Consider the following 16562-nt stretch of genomic DNA (forward strand, 5'->3'; position numbering starts at 1 on the left):
GTTGTCAATCGTGTATCCAAAGGTGAGAGATGATGCTTCGCTCTTCGTGGAATAATGATGAGCAGTACAACAGTGGCACACAGTTGTAGCGCTCTGCCGTTGGTTGCCGTGGAAACCAAAGGAATTTTAAAAATTTCAGTGTATAGGATTTTTCCACATGTTACAACGAACAGTTAAAATAAATTAAGTTTGAATACACATTTTTATCATGAAACATGCATCATTAGGTGTCATTTGGTATGTATGCATTTACGTATGTATATAAGCTGACAGAACCTTAATGCTTTTAAATATTGGATTGAGGTTCAGTGCGACGATGACGAAGCTTACCCGATTCGCTCTGATTCGCTTGGGGCGCAAAGTATCGGTTAACGGCAAGGATCTCGAGGTAGAAGACCTTTGTATAATCGTAACTTCTTACGAAAAGAAGAAAAAAGAAATCTGTAGGCCCATTTTTGTTGGAAGATTTGTTTGATGGTGCAGTCGTCCTGACGAAGGCTAAATCCGGAAGGTTACGATGGCTGGGGCTTGCGTTGACGATGCCGAACTCATGCCCTTGCAGGAAGGTGGTCTTCAGGAACTCGCAGGTTGTTGCCTCCAGTCTTCGAAACCTCTACGGAGCTATGCACTACTTGTTCCAGCAGGACATTGCAATTTGGTCCAAATTCTAGTATTTGAGTGTAGTTTGTGAAATCACATGTTGAAAGTGTATTCGGACTAATTGATAATTCAGTAAGTACAGCCACCTATCGGTGCGTATCGAATTTCAAATATTTTTCCTTTTTATTACTCAGTTTGTTCATACATAATCAATATAATGACTGGCTGTATATTTGTTATCGTTTTGCCGCCTCCATCTGGGTTCTTTTTTGTTCTTGTTACTCTAAGTTTCCACATCTTCTTATACATGTTAACAAATGTTTAGCATCATTGCATTTTTTTAGTAAGGGTTTTGGCATTTTAAAATGTTAATGTTACGATTTTAAACATAGACTTTTATCATCTATTCCTTTAGTTTAATGTACGTTTAGCTACTCTGTTCTGCTTGTTTTTTTTGTTTTGTTTGGCATTACTTCTTGTGCAAATGACTGAGCTTGGTTAATTTCTTTTTTGTTTTTTTGGTTTTTGGTTTTGTCGTCCCATCCGTTTGTTAACAACTAACAGTGATAAAATTACTTTCTTGTTTTCCTTTTTGGCTAGTACTGTTCTCTTTTTTTCTTGGGAGACGTTAGGCTATCAACTACTGTTATGCAGGACGATACGGTGCACCGGTTTGATCGGTTCGTCCTTAATTCTTTCGTTTCTTTGGTTCACAAAAATATATCTCAAAACTCGACACAACAACGAAAACGAAAGTGTGGCAGTTAAAGGTTAACACATGCTCGAGCGCTGCGTAAACAAATTGTCTCTTGGAGACGAAACAAGTGATATATATATGTGTGTGTGCGTTTTTGTTTGTTTGTTTGTCCTTTTTAGTTAACTCACTAGCACCTGATACAAATGCACTCGGTTCGGCGGCTATAAGTGGATGTACGACAACGGTGTACCAACAAAAAAAAAACGATGCTTAGAACGCGGTTGCGAAACATGGAAACCATAAAACTGATCGTACGCACACATACACACGCACACTCACTACTCCGCCGCGTATCCGGCGCGAATCCTTCATCAATACAGGCGGAAGAATTGTCTTGTTTTTTTTGTTTGCAGAGTGTTGTTAAAAGTGTATACTTATCTAACGAATGTAAACAATTACCTGTATTGAACAACACGCACACGGAATTGGAGTTTTCTTCGGTTAGCTTCCTTTTTTTCCTTCCCGACTCAACGATTACTTAACGGTTAGTTAAAGTGTTTGGCTACACTCATCATTAGGCGCAATTTGGAGACCGGTGGGGTGGATGGATACGGTTCCGACCCTATTCAAAGTTCCCTCCGATAATTTGTTTTTTTTTTTTTTTGTTTAAACTATCAAATGAGACACATCGGTTGCGTAAGTGGGCATATAGCGCGGCGGAGGTTTGCCGGCACTATTGTTCTTGTTCCGGTTCACGATGTACTCCTTGTCCTTCGGCCATGCCCGTTCCGGTGTGCGCGGAAGCGGCGGCAGTATTGGGTAACGGGTCGTTTTCTCGGCATTTTGGCTCGACGAAACGGACTTCGACACCGAGTTCAAACCCACGTTGTACTGCCGTTGCATCGCCAGGGAAGCACGTAATGTTTTTCGTTTCTGCAAAGCCAGCAAATCCCAGCAAAGAAAGAAGTGAATATTAGTGGAAAATTCTCTCCGAATCGTCACACCGCCATTTCCCACCGGCCTTACCTCGATTGTACCGCGCCACTTGTCCGCTGCGTGGCGTGCAATTTCCATCTTTTTCTGCTTCTTTATTTGGTGCTTTTTGTAGACCACCTCGATGATGATTAGCCCGATGCCGCCGACGATACCCGCACCAACCAGAATGAACACACCGGCCATATTCTTCAGCCCGAGCGTGTTGGGCGTTTTCTCGAACTGTTCACACTGCTGCACGTTCCCGTGGAAGATCCATTCTTTGTCGAGCGATTCCATGAAACCACTCTCGTGGAAGTCTAATATTGCTAATGTTACCGCATCCGTCCAAGGGGACGCCTTCTGCAGTCCCACACCGTAGCCGCTGCGGCCGAACAGCTCGCCCGCCGTAACGAGTTCGCAGTCTTTCGATGCTTCATACTCGAGCCGCGATGAATCCCAAATAAATGCCATAAGCTTGCTGAAATTGTTACGAACGTAAGTACCCATCGCTTGTCTAGGACATTGCAGCGTATGGCATCGCGGAGGCACTCACCCATCCTTCACATCCTGAATTGCTTGTTCGGCGGTATCGTAATTATTGGCCTCCATCGTACGGTACATGTTGGACAGCTCAACCTGCCGCCGGAAGTACATATCCACCGAGGAACCCTTCACCGTGGCACAGGTGAGATTCTCCATCGTGTTGCGCAACCTCGCATCGTTGATACCGGTCAGCTTGGTTTTGGGTCGCTCCAACACGAGGAAAGCGGCCAGGTTAGCAGTATACGAGGCGACAATAATCATGGCAAAACCGGCCCACACCATACCTGGGCGGGAAGAGAAATGCAAACTTCGTCAATCTACCAGCCGGACAATCGCTGGAGCACAAGCCCTTACCAAGCACACGAGCCGAGAAGCTTCTCGGTGTGCCTTCACCAATGCCACTGTTCAACAGTACGCCCCAAGCGAACCAGATCGCGGAGCTGAGGTTAAGTGCGTCCTCCTCCGTGCCATCATTGCTCGACAGCTTGAACCGTCCGAAGGGGGAGAAACGATCCAACAGGTACAGGACGAGTGCGACCACATGCACCGACACCATCACCAGTATCCATAGCGTGTTGCTGAACGGTTGCAGAAAGGAAACGAGCGTACTGGAACGGGACGGTTTCTTCTCCAGGATCGTAATGCCCTGGTATTTGAACGGTTTGGAAAACTCGATAAACTCCGCACGCTCGGGATTGATCGTGAGCGGTGCCACGATCAGATCGGCCCGCTCCGCAACCAGCTCTCCGATCAGGCCATTCCATTCCTTCTTCACGGTGGTACCAATGCCGGTGGTATGGTTTTTCAGCTGGTAATGGCCAAACTGACCATCGGGAGACAGTGCCAAATCGTACGTAAAGTTGATGCGTTGTGCGAGTGCCTTCAGCAGATCGATACAATATCCTTTGCAGCAATACTCTTGCTCTAAAACCCGGGGGAAAAGATGCACTTTAGTTGCTTGAATTGATTGCTCGTCCACCACCGATCAACTCACCATTGCCATTGGTGATGTTGAAATGTGGACAAACCACCTCATCATCCGCACAGTCAATCTCGTCGTCCAGCAGCTTGCGCGCGTACACGAACGGTTTCTCCTCGATCGTCAGCACCTTCAGGTGCGTCGGTATCATAATACCTTCCGGCTTCTTACCCGTATTTCCTGGCCACGTTATGCTGCTGTCGTTTATCTTGAGACGCATCTTACGCTTCTCCTGCAAGCACCCGATACATTGCGATTAACAGAGTTACATTTTCAATGCCACGATCTTGCACATAATCCGACATCCGGTCGGATAGGGCTGTAAATCTATCGGCTACACTAATTTTACAACGTCCATAAAGTCTAGAGTTCTGATAAGTCGTATCATAAATATACGTGACAATTTTAACGTTGCCATCTCTGGAACGCGCTGTACCAACTCCAGGGGTTCGCCATTGTCTCTCGCCGAACATACTCACCGAATCGTAGTGGAAGCTTCCGACCTTTACGAACGAATGGTTCTCGTGCACATTGATAACATCGTACTCCGCGTACATACGGTCACCGTTATCGTCGAACGCCACCTGACCCGTTTCGCCGCGGATGTTTCTCGTCTTCAAATATCCAAACAATCGCTTGCCTGTGGGTAGAGCGGACCGAGAGGGGTTTGCTAGCAGAGCATCCTTCGGGGTTCTTTTTTTGCTGCACACACTGACACTTACCCGACTCCCAGATGGCTCCGGAATCGTCACAATCCTTCGGTGCTTCGGTGATGGTTTCGTTCACCGTCATTTCCTTGATTGCCGATGCCAGTATGTAAATAGCATCCTGGAAATTGTTGCAGCAAAAAAACATAAGTTAGACGCAGTCATTCTCAACCATGTTTGCATTACCCCGTACCTTTATGTGGTCTGTTTCGTTTTCTGCATTATTGAGCTTCAATCCGATGATACCGGTTGGAGTGTTGTTCGCACTGAGTGCCTGTTCTGTTACGATCCAAATGTGCCCGTACTCGGTCATATTGTGGATGGCAGCGTCACGGAAAATTACATACGCATCCTCCTGGCTGAAATTGGTGAAAACGAAACGAAACGAAGCGGTATTGAGGTGTTTGTGCAAACCGCGAACAATACACAAGCCTGACGGCGCCCTCTCGCGCATTACCTCGCATAAAGTAAATATACACGCGATTGTGCGGTTTTCATGTCCATAAGATACGAGCTAAAGCTATCCAATTTTGGTTCAAATTCGACGATCGATTCAACCGTCGCCCGAACATCGATGTCGTCATAGTTTGTCTGCGATGTCGTCTGGAAGCGGCCCAGCACGGCCCGTCCATCCGTATCGGAGCTGTGGATGATGATAACCTAGTTCGGAATCGGGTGGAGGGAAAGAAAATGTCCAGTGTACGAGACCAATCCACCAGGGGCGAGCATTTTTCAACCTGCCAAGTACCTTCGTGTAGCCGAAATGACTCAAAATTTCCAACCAAACGTCCGCCTGGTGGTAATATGGAGGCACCGTACGTAGGAACGACACGTGAATGTTCTTATCAGAGAAGGCAGCCTCACGCGACGAGATCCCGATGACGGGAATTTGGTAGAATCCGCTGGTGTAGCTGACGGCCGCCGGGGACAGATCGCCAGTCGGTTCGTGCGATACCACTACCGCATATACCTGCTCCGTCCCACGAGATACGCACACACACAGACACACACAGCATAAAAAAGTATAAACAAATATTAATTTAAATTGCACTAGCGTACAGTGCTGTAGAGCTATTAAAAAAAAGGGAACCACCCAACGGGGTGCACCTACCCTTCGGGATATCAGGTGTTTACAAACATTGAGCGCTGTTTTGATGGGATTTTTATCGATCCGAATCGTCTTATCGTAGTAGGTGGTACCGCGTGGAACATACTGTTGGTCAAAGTTCAGATGCTGCAACGAGACAGAGCGTGGGGATGTGAAAAGCGAGAAAATTTGCGGAAAAACCGCCACACACGAATTGATTCTGACGGGCACGGCCTCGAAGTGCCTCCCCCCCGCGGTAAACAACATCCCCCCCCCCCCCTCCTCCCCTTCCCCTACTCCACCCATTTCCCACAGTTACAACAATGACCACACGCGCGCACGCCACCACACACACACTCTTTTCGGCGCACTGCGCGCGTCCCTCTGTGTCACCTAGAAGAGTTTCTGAACGGGGAGGGGTGTGCAGAAAAGGAAAAGCAAAAAAAAAAAAAGGTGACAACGAAACCTGGTTAGATAACACTTACCGCAATCACGGTACCGAAGTGTGATTCACTCTCGTTATTGCTCAGCACACCCCCGATGTTGTAGTAGGAAGGACTTTCGCTGCCGGTGGGTTTCTGGGCGAGCAGAGCCTGCGGTATCATCAGGCTCAGCAGCAAACAGGACGCGGGCAGCATTCGTGTTAACTTCATTTTACAGGCGTACGACCTAAGCGGGCCTCTTTTCGCTTTTCACTGCATAGCACTTTCCGTCCACTGCACGCACGCACGCACGCAAGCACACACACTCACACACGCGCCCGACAAGGGATGTCCTTTTTCGCGAGAGGTCGTTCGTGGTGTGGTTTCCCTTTTCGTGCTGGTTCTGCTCGGGGCAGGAAACTTCGTCCCCGTTTTTCGCTGTACACACACAACACTGTCGTCCCGTCACTACGGGGTAGCACGCCTAATTCTTGCGCAATTCCTTCAGTCCATGCTGCTGGGTCGGAGTGTGTGAAAATGCTGAATTTTGCCACATTTTTTCCACTGAGCGTACCACTAGGCGCTGGTGAGCGAGGAAAAAACGGCCACTCCGCTGGCTGTCAAACGGTGTAAGGGATTCCAGTACATGCCCTCCTTTTTGCCAACAGTAACACAAGCGTGTTAGGGCGTTAAAGATCCCATCCCTGTCGAACGGACTGCGCATGACGGGCGGACATCCTAACAACAGCTGATTGATGAAGGACGCGAATACCAAACCCACCAGCGAGAGCGAGAGCGAGGGAGCGAGAGCGAGTCCTTACGCGGAATGCGTGAAATGCTCCCGTAGCAGTGAGAGGACACGACGGGCACAACTTATTTACATTCCGATGATGCTATAAAGCTTTTATTACCGGAACTGGTGGGTTTACGGCGTTTTGGGCAGTTTCCAGTTAACCTGCACAGATTGACCGTTAAACTGATGCTGACGTGAAAGGGGACACGATTATCAGTACGATTCTTTGAGTTTGTAAACGATCGCCTTTGTTCTGTGTTTGTTACTTACCTAATGAGTAGCTTTAAAGTTGAGTAAGTCCACTAGTTCGAACTAACGAAGATCACTTGATCATACGTTGTTGTGGAGAGCATGCGAGTAAACATTCCTGTGGCTGTGCTTCCATTCCTCATTCCTCCATTCCAGACAGGATTCCAGCTTTTTGGATCTCTATATAAGCCCAAGAGTTCTACGCTAGACTTTCTTATGATCTGAATCTAGTTCCTTCCTTTGTGTCGATTGTACATCTGCATGTCCTATCTCGTCCTCTACGCGATATATCTCCGCTGTAGAACGACTCTTTTTGTAGAACGTTTTTTGAGGAACCTACATAACTCTTCCACACACCTGTCCACACCTGTCACGACGAACGAAGCTAGGGCTATATAGAACTTATGTAGTTCCAGTACTCACTTATACCTCTGAGACATGGACTTCGTCCAAAACCCTCTTAGGCGCGATCGAAAGGAAGATGCTCAGAAGCATTTTTGGAATCCTTCCCCCGTATGCGTGACTCGCCAGGCTCTGGTGGGCTGGTCACGTCATGAGAATGACACCGAACGGTCCAGCACTTCAAGTCCTTTTAGGTCGTCCACATGGACAGAAGAGGTGTGGTAGGTCAAAATTCAGATGGATGGTGATGGCGCTCCACCGGATAGGCTTGAATAATGGACGACGGTGCTCGACCGTGAGCGGTTCAGAGGACTCCTGCAGCAGGACAAGCAGAGCGTTAATTCTACACAAATAATACATAGTTAAAAACCCCAAGTTCGTAACCGACTGACATAAAAACATGCAATCGAACGGCAACAGCAGAATTCTGTTCCAGGTGTAGGCGCACTCCAGTTAATTATGGGACTGCCGTGATTGCCTCCCCCCATACCCAACCACTTCTTCTGGCTCCGAAAAGACTGTGACCGTATCTATCTATCAGCTAGATACGTCTGTCCCGAACAGTGGGACTGCGGCGTCACGGCACCCCCTCCCGCACATGTACCTCAGGGCCATACCTTCCAAACAGACCCGATGATGATAACGCGTTATCGCCCATCACGAGAGTCTTTAGTTTATCAAGCCCGGGCCGAGACATCGCCGAGGCATTTCTTCGCAAGCCTGACCAGTTTCGTGCGTTCCGCCCAAACCATTGTGTGCATCAAAACATTGTCGGTGGTTAAACACCTGATCCGGGGTCAGGATGCTTAATACGTTTTCCGTGCTTTCGCCACACCTTAAGTTTAAGTACAAGTTCGTTACGATCGACAATTTGGCGTTTAAGTTCCATTATCGGGCCACTTTTATTATGCTGCTAGTGTGTACCCTGCTAGTGACATCCAGGTGCGATCCACTCGACCACCAGGGTCGTTGCAAGTGTTTGTGTCCGTTTCCATGTTTCAACGCTCTTCTCTTTGTTCTCCCATCCTTCAGACAGTACATTGGAGAGCACATCCGGTGTATTACGGGTGGCTCTATACCGGAGCATGTCATCAACACGTTCTGCTTCTTCACCACCACGTTCACCGTCATACGACACTACAACGAATCGATGCTGCAGGATGGAGTGCTGCCACATCCGGGCGTCGGACCGATGTACACCGAAGATCCGGTGAAGCACCATGCCTACTACCAGTGGGTTCCGTTCATTCTATTCCTGCAGGCACTAACGTTCTATGCCCCACATATGCTGTGGCGTATGAACGAAGGTATGTGACATGGGTCGAGTTTCGTCACCCTGCAGCAAACCGACCGTCCACCCGCTTCTCAAGCAGAGCCGCACACACGCATGAGTCACGCTGCGCGCGAGCGCGCACACACTCATTTGGCCCGTTTTCTTATCGCGCTCCCTTTTTTGTAGGTGGTCGGTTGAAGAATCTCGTCGATGGCTTACACATGGCGCACCTCAGCGAGCACTATACGGCCAAAGCGAACATTACGATTGGTCCGAAGTATACGCTTCTGTCGCGGGACACCGTCGATGCGAAACTGCAAACGGTCAAGCGCGAGTTTTCTAACCACTTTATGGTCCAGCGGCACTGGGCCTCACGCCACATCTTCTGCGAGGTGCTGAATCTCCTCAACTGCATACTGCAGATCGTGTTTACCAACATCTTTCTCGGCCGCCAATTCTGGAACCTTGGCCCGGCCTTCATACAGGAAGATTTTAAAGGCACGATGGATGTGCTCGATACCGTCTTCCCGAAGGTGACCAAGTGCCACTTCTACAAGTACGGTCCGACTGGATCGATCCAGAAACACGACGCCCTGTGCATAATGGCGCTGAACGTAATTAATGAGAAGATTTTCACCTTCCTGTGGTTTTGGTACGTGGTGCTGTTCTGCGTTTCCGTGCTGGCCATTCTATGGCGCATACTAACATTAACCCTGCACAACAGGTAGGAAGTACGGATAGGATACGAGCAAGGTACGATATTAATGAGCGTCCCGCTTTCCCCCTTTGCTTCAGATCGTTCAAGTTCACGGCACTGATCCTGTCGTTCGCCAGTCCAGGACGGTTAAATCCGCAGGATGTGGAGATTATTACCAAAAGGTTGCGGTTCACCGAATGGCTGTTCCTATACTATCTGGCCAAAAACATGGACGCCCATCTGTTTCGCAAGGTGTTGCGTCAGATAACGGATGAGCTAAGACAACCGGCCGAGGACGAACTGGACGATCAGGGCATCGATATGGTCGATGGTGGACATGACGATAGTGATATAGCGATGGTTAAACTGCGATACGAAGATGACCACAAGAAGGCTTAAACCTGTGGTGCAACTACTGCACCACTATCACTGTGACAAAAGTATTATATTCTTAGCGTTTACTGCATACCATTTTCAATAAAAAAAATCGATTTGAAGCTCAAGAGGGATTTAGATAGTACGACAATGCGAACACTGATGGCACAGATACTGATGGATAATACAACAGACCGCCAGGATCTCCCCTCCCATCTCAGCCTCAATATCAGCTTCAGTATACAGCCAAAACCACTTCACTACAGCATCAATTTAGGGTTCACCAAACTTTCGGCTTAAAGTACATGCTTTCAACCGACCATGCTCCATTCTCTTTTAGAATAACGTTTTAATGTTCAGGGCAGTTTGGCGTTCATCCAGGGAAACACGCCAAAACACCGGCTAACACCTGTGTGAATGAAAACATTTACGAACTGTTGAGCGTCACCAAGATTTTTGGAACATGCTCTGAAGGATGTTTAGCCCTGTATGTGTCGAAGGACATTCACTATCGTCCAATAAATTAGGCACCGATGGACATGTAATTAGAATATCACCAAACGACCCTACTCATAAAGTCTTTTCAGCCGCCCACGTTGAAAGGGGCGTGGTAGGTTCTGACTGAGGTGGAGTGACGGCGCCACAAAAACCGCGATAACGAATAGCTTGAGAGTTGCGTTCGACAGTCCCGCGAATTCTTTGTATGGCCGGATTAGTAATTATGGACGTCTAAAAGGCAAGGGAGATCCTCGGATATTCAATTTCTGGATTCTGTTGATCGAGATCATTGCGTAGACACTTCTTGGTGCGATAAACTGAAGCCATATCGAGAACCTCCGTGCAACGCCAATCTTCTCCGGTATCACCGGATGATGTGTTGGGCGAGCTTCAAAATTAACCGCCAAGTTATTGCCTGATGCAAATGAAGTTTTGTGTTACGGCAAAATAATTTTAATAAACACCTCCACAAATCACATTAGTGATTTAACCACGTGGCTGTACTCAGGACATTATACCTCAAACAAACAAACCGCAAATATCCACTACAGGTACACGCAGTACACAACACCCTCTAGCCTTTGTTTAATGGGTAACCGTGAACCTAACCCGGCACCAAAATTGCTCTCCTCATCGTCAAATTGCTGTCGTGTTTAGCGTCTCGTTCAAATTGCTGACTACAGTACAATGACGCGACCGCCCGACAGCCGGCAACCGAGACAATAATAATTACTACCAGCGCATTTTACAACGCTGGAAAACTCTACTCAATGGGAAATATTCCCATGCACAATGAAATTGCCGTATTTCTGTAGTGTACAACAGCACACCTTTTGGTAAAAACGGGGCAAAAACGAAAGATTAATGTTTAGTACCATCGTCATCATATGCTTTCGCTTGTACTAAATGCCATAGAACAGAATTCGTTCGATCAGCGTATTAACAACCGTAGTTCTTTGGTTTTCTGCTGACGATGTACTCGTGCTAAACAACTTCAAAAATTCTACATTCAAGGTCTTTCGCAACGGGTACCTGATATTCCGGTTTTGTTTAAACATGGTTCTTTTTAGCATGTTCGTCCGGTGTGACTGTTAATCACCAGAAATTAAATCCCATGACAGTTTTTTTATGATTTAACGCCGTGTCACGTTTTTCCAGCGATGTTCTACCGATGTCACACGGAACTGGAGGAATATGATTTCCCTGGAGAATGTTGCCCAACTTTTTTCGGGAGCCTCATTAGGCGGGCGTTCTACTGGTGATTCTACGTATTTTGTTGATGTTATCATGAGGGACTATTTATAGAACAAAACCCATCACTACTTAACTGTTAGTTATAAGATTAATCGTGTTAACATAGGGGTAAAAAAACGCAAATGTAAAACTAATCAAAAAAAGAGTTCTCTGTTTATGTTAGGTTTTTTTTGCATAAAATAGAGAGCGTGCAAGAAAGCATAAATCTAGGGAAATCTAATCTCTTCTGAGAGACAATGGAATATTGGGTGTAATTAAAAGGTTTGTTGCATTTTTGTTCTCCTAATCAAATGATTTCATTCATGCCTATCATACGAGAATGATGTCAATGTCTAGTTTAGTAAAGAAACAGTAATGACCATTCGAATAATTTTACAATAAAAAAGTTTACTTATATGATTGTAATATTTTTTTGTTTACCTGGTACACCGTTAGTCTACTGTGCTTCTAGTGAGATTCGAACCTCTTTGTATTCTCCTCAAACAAACGTAGCACGACTAAAAACGCACCTGACAGATGACTCGCATATTTGAATGGATTTTCTGCTATTAAACTTGCACTTTCTAATCACAACGCAACATAGCAGGTGCGCAAGAAAGCGGTTGGCCCGGCAACCACTGTATGAGTCAGTGGAGGACGCATCAAATACGCAGACACAATGTGCTGTATGTGTGAAGTTGATTGCTTCGCAGTTGGGACGGAGAGAACCCATCATCGATCAAAGAGCTCTTTCTCTTGCTCTTGCTATCCAGAAGAGCGCAGCGAAAGACGCGCGACAAACGAAACGCAAATTATCGCATACCTAACGACTGAGGGAATGAAACAGCACTAGCCCGCGATGTCGTCATTCCATCGCGTGCCGGAGAGATGAGAGGATGAGTGAGCATCCACAGTGGTGATGGATTGCATAAGTGAAATGTTTTTGTTCACTGCACAAAGTTATTCCAATAGCGAAGATATTGCTGTTATGACTAACGATAGACTTCAATGACAGATGCAGCAGGAACTTACAGTCCGGAAGACGAGAACCCTGTTATATGACGGGCTTGACCCCTGTTAGCTGGTAAACCCGAGAATAAGCAATTAAAGCGGCTCCATACGGCAACTTGTTTCGCTCACAACTCAACACACCATAATGCGCTTACAAGAATTTCCAGCACTGTAGCATGGCAACGGTACTATGGTAACCGCGGCGCACGGATCATCGGATGAAAAGAAAAGGGAACCAAGGCTGAATGAGGGGAGGGTGGGTGCCAAGGGTGCAAAGGGTCCATTATGCTCGGTGCGCGCCGAGCGGTGTATTTTTTCCAGCAGCTGGCAATCGCTGCTCTCCGTCGGAACGAATCAGATCTCGACAGTGAACGGTGCGCAGAGCAGTCGCCGTGTGGTTATGTTGTGAAGGTTGTGTGTGTGTGTGTATTTGTGTTTTTTTATTTCGATTAATATTTATTTACTTTTCTTGTTTTAATGTGCTGCTCGAGCCGCGTGTACGTGGTTGGCTTTGGCGATCGATGTGATAAGTAATCGATTGCTTCGAATGATTCGTTTTGTTTTGAAAAGAATTTGTTTTACCCTTACGAAGTGAAAACAAACGTGTACGAATGTGATGAAGAGTGACATGGAGTAAGTCGACTCCATTTCTAGTGACCGTGTAAACGTCCAACAAGTGTCCTCACAGTAATCTCGCGCTAATCTGCGGATATTCGAACGTTTGTGTAATAAACGTTAGTGTAGTTTTGTTTTGCGTTTACGTTTACGTTTACAACAACCGGGCACGGTTTGCCACAATCCAGTTCCTCCGAGAGAAACGGCAACGGCCAACAGACAGACCGCTCATTAGCTCGGGGTCAGATCGCGTTCAAAGGGAAAGCAACAGCAGCAACAATCACATTGGTAACAGCAAGGCAAGGTAAGTTCAGCTGAGGCAACAACCGCCAGCGTCCGCGAGATTGGCCCCAATTTTGTGTGTATTTTTCCCTTCTTACAATCAAAATGAATCCCAACGCTGATTGAACGTGGTGCGCAACACTTCTTGCGGAGAAAGAGAGCGTAGAATGCGTTACCTACTGCTGCTGTCCCAGTACAGAATCAACACAAAATCGAAACTTTCAAGCAGGCAGGCAGATAATTGTACGAGCGGGAAAACATCAAGCGGCAGCAGAAGAGCAGAGCCAGACACATCCGCCACCGCATTAAGCTCGGGTCTGAGAACTGTTGAGCGAGATGAGCTCGAACAATGACGTCGGACATTGTCATTGTCGACTGGTTGGGAGTGAGCAGCATAGGGACCGGACTCTTGACAAGGGCGGCGCGGTGTCCGCAGTTCCAACACCGACCTCCACCTTATGGTGGGAGCAGTCACGCAGCACATGACGACCACCCCCCAACCAACTCTGGCAAACAAGTGTCATTTTTATTAACCTTTGCCGTGGAGGCTGGCCTCTCCGGCCGCCACCACTCGCTGGCCTCCACAATTGACGACGAATGGATCAAATAATGCGCATCGCCATCCCCAAGTTCGGAAGAATTTCGGGAATTGCTTGCTAGGCTCATTCGCTGGACTAGTATCCGTACTGCGTAAGCCGAGAATTCCAACTCTTGTTTCCTGGAGCGCAAAACGAAACGCTGCCCATGTTATCGGCGCTGCAATCGAGCCAGCCCAGCCCACAACCAATCCTAATCTGTCGCCGTTAGCAATTTAGGCACAAGGCTGCAACACCACGTTCACCCGGCGCGAATGCACCAAACCGACGCCCAGCGTGCCTCAACCTCGTTTCAGGCTGGTGGAAAGCAAAAACACAGAAACGTTCCAGAAGTCGGACCAAGAAATCTGATGGCCTCGACCTGCGGCACCAACCCTTCATCCATCCATCTCTAGCACGTACGAGAGACCGGAGTTCCGTGCCGTTTAGCCCTAATGGAATTGGAATGTTTGATTGGAATGAATTGGTTGGAATCCCGGGCGGTCTCGCTCGCACCTGCGTACGGAACAGGCCCACTGGCGCAACTTCTTCTTTGCCTACGCCGTTCTGCCTTCTTCGTGTGTACTACTTTTCCCTGTCCACCCGTACGAAGGGGCTCCCGGGTTCAACCGATCGCTCCGTTTCGTTCCGTAAGATGTGTGCACTCTCCTTCTCTAACCCTACACAGGCCGATCAGTCCGCGGCGTGTAGGACGACGACGATGCTGTACATTCTTCGATGGACAGAACCAATTAACACATACTACTGCACCTTCCAACGTCCAGGGGGACACTTGGTCACGCACGCACGCTCTCGTGCCAGCACGCTCCCGGACCAAAGCGGGTATTCCGTGGCAACAGGCTTACTGCCGGCGATTGGGTCGCAGCGTGTGGAAAGGAAAGCGTGATACGTGGCGCATTAGAAAGACGCCGAGAACATCTTCCAGGCAATAGCAACACCGCCAGTTCTAAGGCCAGTCGAAAAGATGTTGATTGAATTTTAATTAGAAGTTTGTTGCGTTGTGCAACCGACGACCAATTGGAGAACGACGACATTCGTGAAGCACACGGTTCCGCCATTTCTTTGCTACTATGGGTTGGAATTGGTATGCCGTAAGCCACCGTTTTTGCCACATGTCGACGTATCAAATTCTCGATTCACTTCCAGAGGATCACTCGATCGTTAACTGTCTCTATGACGTTGGCATATGAAACACTGTTTACACAACTGGTCTTAGATCGGAAAGGTGGTCGTGCAATTCGTAGACGCAACATATGCTTATTTCGGCCTGTTCCATTCGAACACCCGAGCCCGAGCAGATAAGGCGCGTTCCTTCAAAAGCTCGAACGCCTCTTTGAAATTTCATGCAAACTTCGCATGAACCGGCCGCATCACCGACAAATACACAGCGCAATTGTCCCACATTTAATTTGTTTACTCTAACGTTATAACCCCTCCACCAATGCCAAAACCGTTGGAATGGAGCTGAAATGGAACCAGCTGTAATGACAAAACGATTGTTTGTGTTTCAAACGATTGTAACACTGGAATTGACGTTCCGAAGTGCTTTTACAAGCATGTTACCGAAGATGCTGCGTCGTGCTTAATCTAAGTTTTAGTCACAACATACAAACATCGGATGGGGAGGTATGTGCCGCAGCAAATGAAATCAGGCGTGTGTTGGGCACGTGCAGCCTTCTCCATTGGGGGCTTGACATGGTGAAAGAAGAACACCAAAGCTCGGGACAGTTCTAGAGCACGATCGCAAGTATATCGCTTCTAGTTGGTATAGAGTTCACCAACACAGACAGAACTGGAACGATCGTAATCGTGATCAAGTATCGTAACAGGCTGGGCGGAATTACTAAGTCTATAACTTGTCATAGCGTTTACGTGTGGGAAGATAAAGAAAGAAACAGAGTTTCAAACGTGTATGGTTAATCTGAATCATACTCTAGTAGTAATGATAATCATCTAAAGATAAATATTTTCACTATGGAGTTTCTCCAACTGACTAAACTGTTAGTTTATCCCACCATGCTTGGAAAACATTTGTTGGAAAATTTAGCAATCTTTCGATGAGTTCTTCGTCAGACGATCAATTATTCTGGGTCTTTTGTTGGGGATATCAGAGATCTATCAGAGCAAGACAACTCCATGTATGTGAAAACATAGATCGGCAATTGTATAGCATGTATGTAGTCCTCAATATCTGGCTATATGTTACTTAGGATTGCTCCTATAGAAGGGCCCTGTTTATGGCACGTGTTTATGGGTCGGAACTTTGGTGGATTAAACTCTTTAATTCGCACTGAGTGCAACTCAGGATTGATTTCTATTCTTCAGTTTGCAGTAGCAACTCACGGTGAAACAAAGGTCGTCACAACAAAATTAGCGATCGACGTGTGGAACTATTTAGAAAAAAACATCAGCCATGAAAAAATCTGATGCACACGTCCATATAAAGATTACCATCACGTGTCAACACTTTTTCAAACATCAATAAAGCATATTCCCTTCCGTGTTTTTGTAAACAGCACAAATTGTTG

At 47.0% G+C, this 16562-nt stretch overlaps 2 protein-coding genes across 2 annotated transcripts; one reads left to right on the plus strand and one right to left on the minus strand.

The window, feature by feature from the left end:
• Positions 1-1963: 1963 nt before the first annotated feature.
• On the minus strand, positions 1964-6241 carry LOC128707172 (glutamate [NMDA] receptor subunit 1). Its single transcript, XM_053802120.1, has 12 exons — positions 6074-6241; positions 5613-5735; positions 5250-5471; positions 4959-5161; positions 4695-4860; positions 4517-4622; positions 4274-4434; positions 3810-4026; positions 3170-3739; positions 2826-3099; positions 2324-2750; positions 1964-2230 (listed from the first exon to the last, which is right to left on the minus strand). The coding sequence occupies exons 1-12, from the start codon at positions 6239-6241 to the stop codon at positions 1964-1966; spliced, it is 2904 nt and encodes a 967-aa protein (XP_053658095.1).
• A 2015-nt stretch (positions 6242-8256) lies between these two features.
• Positions 8257-9823, plus strand: LOC128707626 (innexin inx7). Its single transcript, XM_053802585.1, has 4 exons — positions 8257-8396; positions 8487-8761; positions 8914-9451; positions 9523-9823. The coding sequence occupies exons 1-4, from the start codon at positions 8257-8259 to the stop codon at positions 9821-9823; spliced, it is 1254 nt and encodes a 417-aa protein (XP_053658560.1).
• The last annotated feature ends 6739 nt before the right edge of the window (positions 9824-16562 follow it).

The sequence above is a fragment of the Anopheles marshallii genome, chromosome 2 (assembly GCF_943734725.1).
Source record: "Anopheles marshallii chromosome 2, idAnoMarsDA_429_01, whole genome shotgun sequence".
Lineage (NCBI taxonomy): Eukaryota > Metazoa > Arthropoda > Insecta > Diptera > Culicidae > Anopheles > Anopheles marshallii.